Consider the following 1471-nt stretch of genomic DNA (forward strand, 5'->3'; position numbering starts at 1 on the left):
GATGTCGTCAGTTAAAACAATTTTCATTTCTACTGGACTTATTATATTTTTCCGTGGGCTATACTCATTTATTAAAGCTTTAACTCTACGCGAATGGGTTTCTTTCAAATGAGTAAGATCTATAGATTCATATACTATACCCCCTGTTTGGACTTCAGCGCAAAGATATTCAAACTCACTAAATAAATCATAACCAATCTCTTTGTCTTTCGCAAGGCCCACGTCAGTGCTGATTTCCTTGCACTGTTCTTCTCGCCTACCTGAACTGCCCTTCAAATCGTTGTTTACACTTTCCTTTTGAAAAAATTCTACTCCCTTCGGGGTTACTTTGATATCAACGTACTCTAGTATTGTGTTTCCTAGGATAATATCGTAGTCGATTGCCCATTCATCTACAATGTAAAACTTCAGAAATAACTCCAACTAGTCCAACTTGACCTTCATAATCAAAAACCCTATTGTAGCCACTTCGCTACGACATAATCCATGAAGAATACGTTTTTCTTCTTGTATACTTTCATTGAAATTTATCTTTTTTAAGACATCACGCCTCAGTAAGTACAAACTACATCCCGTGTCCACTAAAGCTTTCAACTCAAAATTGTCAATCCAAATCTTTTTAAACTTAAGCCCCCCATCTTCGTCTATCATATTACTCCGTTCCTGCTTTACCTTATTCTCCTTTTTGCATTCAAAATATCGATGTCCCATTTCATTACATTTGAAGCACTTGTACTGTTTGCTTGTACAATCTTTAGCTAAATGGGTATCCACCCCACACTTAAAACAATTGTTTCCATTCTTGTTTGAAGCCACTCGATCACTTCCTTCTTGTTTTCCCGACACCTGGGTGTTTTGTTTGTTTAAAGAACTCGTAAAACCGGGTTTTTAGCGAATTTTTTCATACACCTTAATTTGGTTCTTAAGCTCACTGATGGATTTTGCCTGATAAAGCGCAACTTTGTTTATCTTTTAGTCCGGTATACCCTCAATAAAGTAGTCGATGATGCTTTCATCATCCAAACTTATTGGTTTATCAATTTCCATCAATGTGTATAGATATTCTCGCAAAGTTTCACCGAATTTCTATTCTTTCTTTCTATTTCGCAACTTCTTGTGAACTTCAGATGAACAAATTTGCGCACCAAACTCATCCATTAGGGCTTTCTTCAATGTTTCCCAATCTACTAAACCTCTTTCGCTTCTTATGAACAATTTAGCAGCGCCTTTTAGCAATTGCTTGCTATAAATAAATTTTTGAACTTCATTCCACCCAACGGCCGAAGCAATTTCTTCGAATTCTTCCACCCACCGCCTAATGTCGACTGCATCCGTACCATTGAATTGCGATAAACTTTCTTCAATGTCCTTAAAAGTGAACACGGATCTTTTTGGGTTAGGATGCCCGTCGACAGGGACATTCCCATATACGGACACACTTGACAACTGGTCATCATCTGCACTATCAACA

At 37.4% G+C, this 1471-nt stretch overlaps 1 protein-coding gene across 1 annotated transcript; it reads right to left on the reverse strand.

The window, feature by feature from the left end:
* Nucleotides 1-55: 55 nt before the first annotated feature.
* LOC118732738 lies at nt 56-1471 on the reverse strand (the record flags this gene model as incomplete). The annotated part of the gene is given in 1 exon segment (XM_036461853.1): nt 56-1471. A coding segment is annotated over 1 exon segment (385 nt), but the record flags the coding sequence as incomplete, so codon positions are not given.

This window comes from Rhagoletis pomonella, unplaced genomic scaffold, assembly GCF_013731165.1.
Source record: "Rhagoletis pomonella isolate Grant_MI unplaced genomic scaffold, Rhpom_1.0 Rhpom_scaffold_26532, whole genome shotgun sequence".
Lineage (NCBI taxonomy): Eukaryota > Metazoa > Arthropoda > Insecta > Diptera > Tephritidae > Rhagoletis > Rhagoletis pomonella.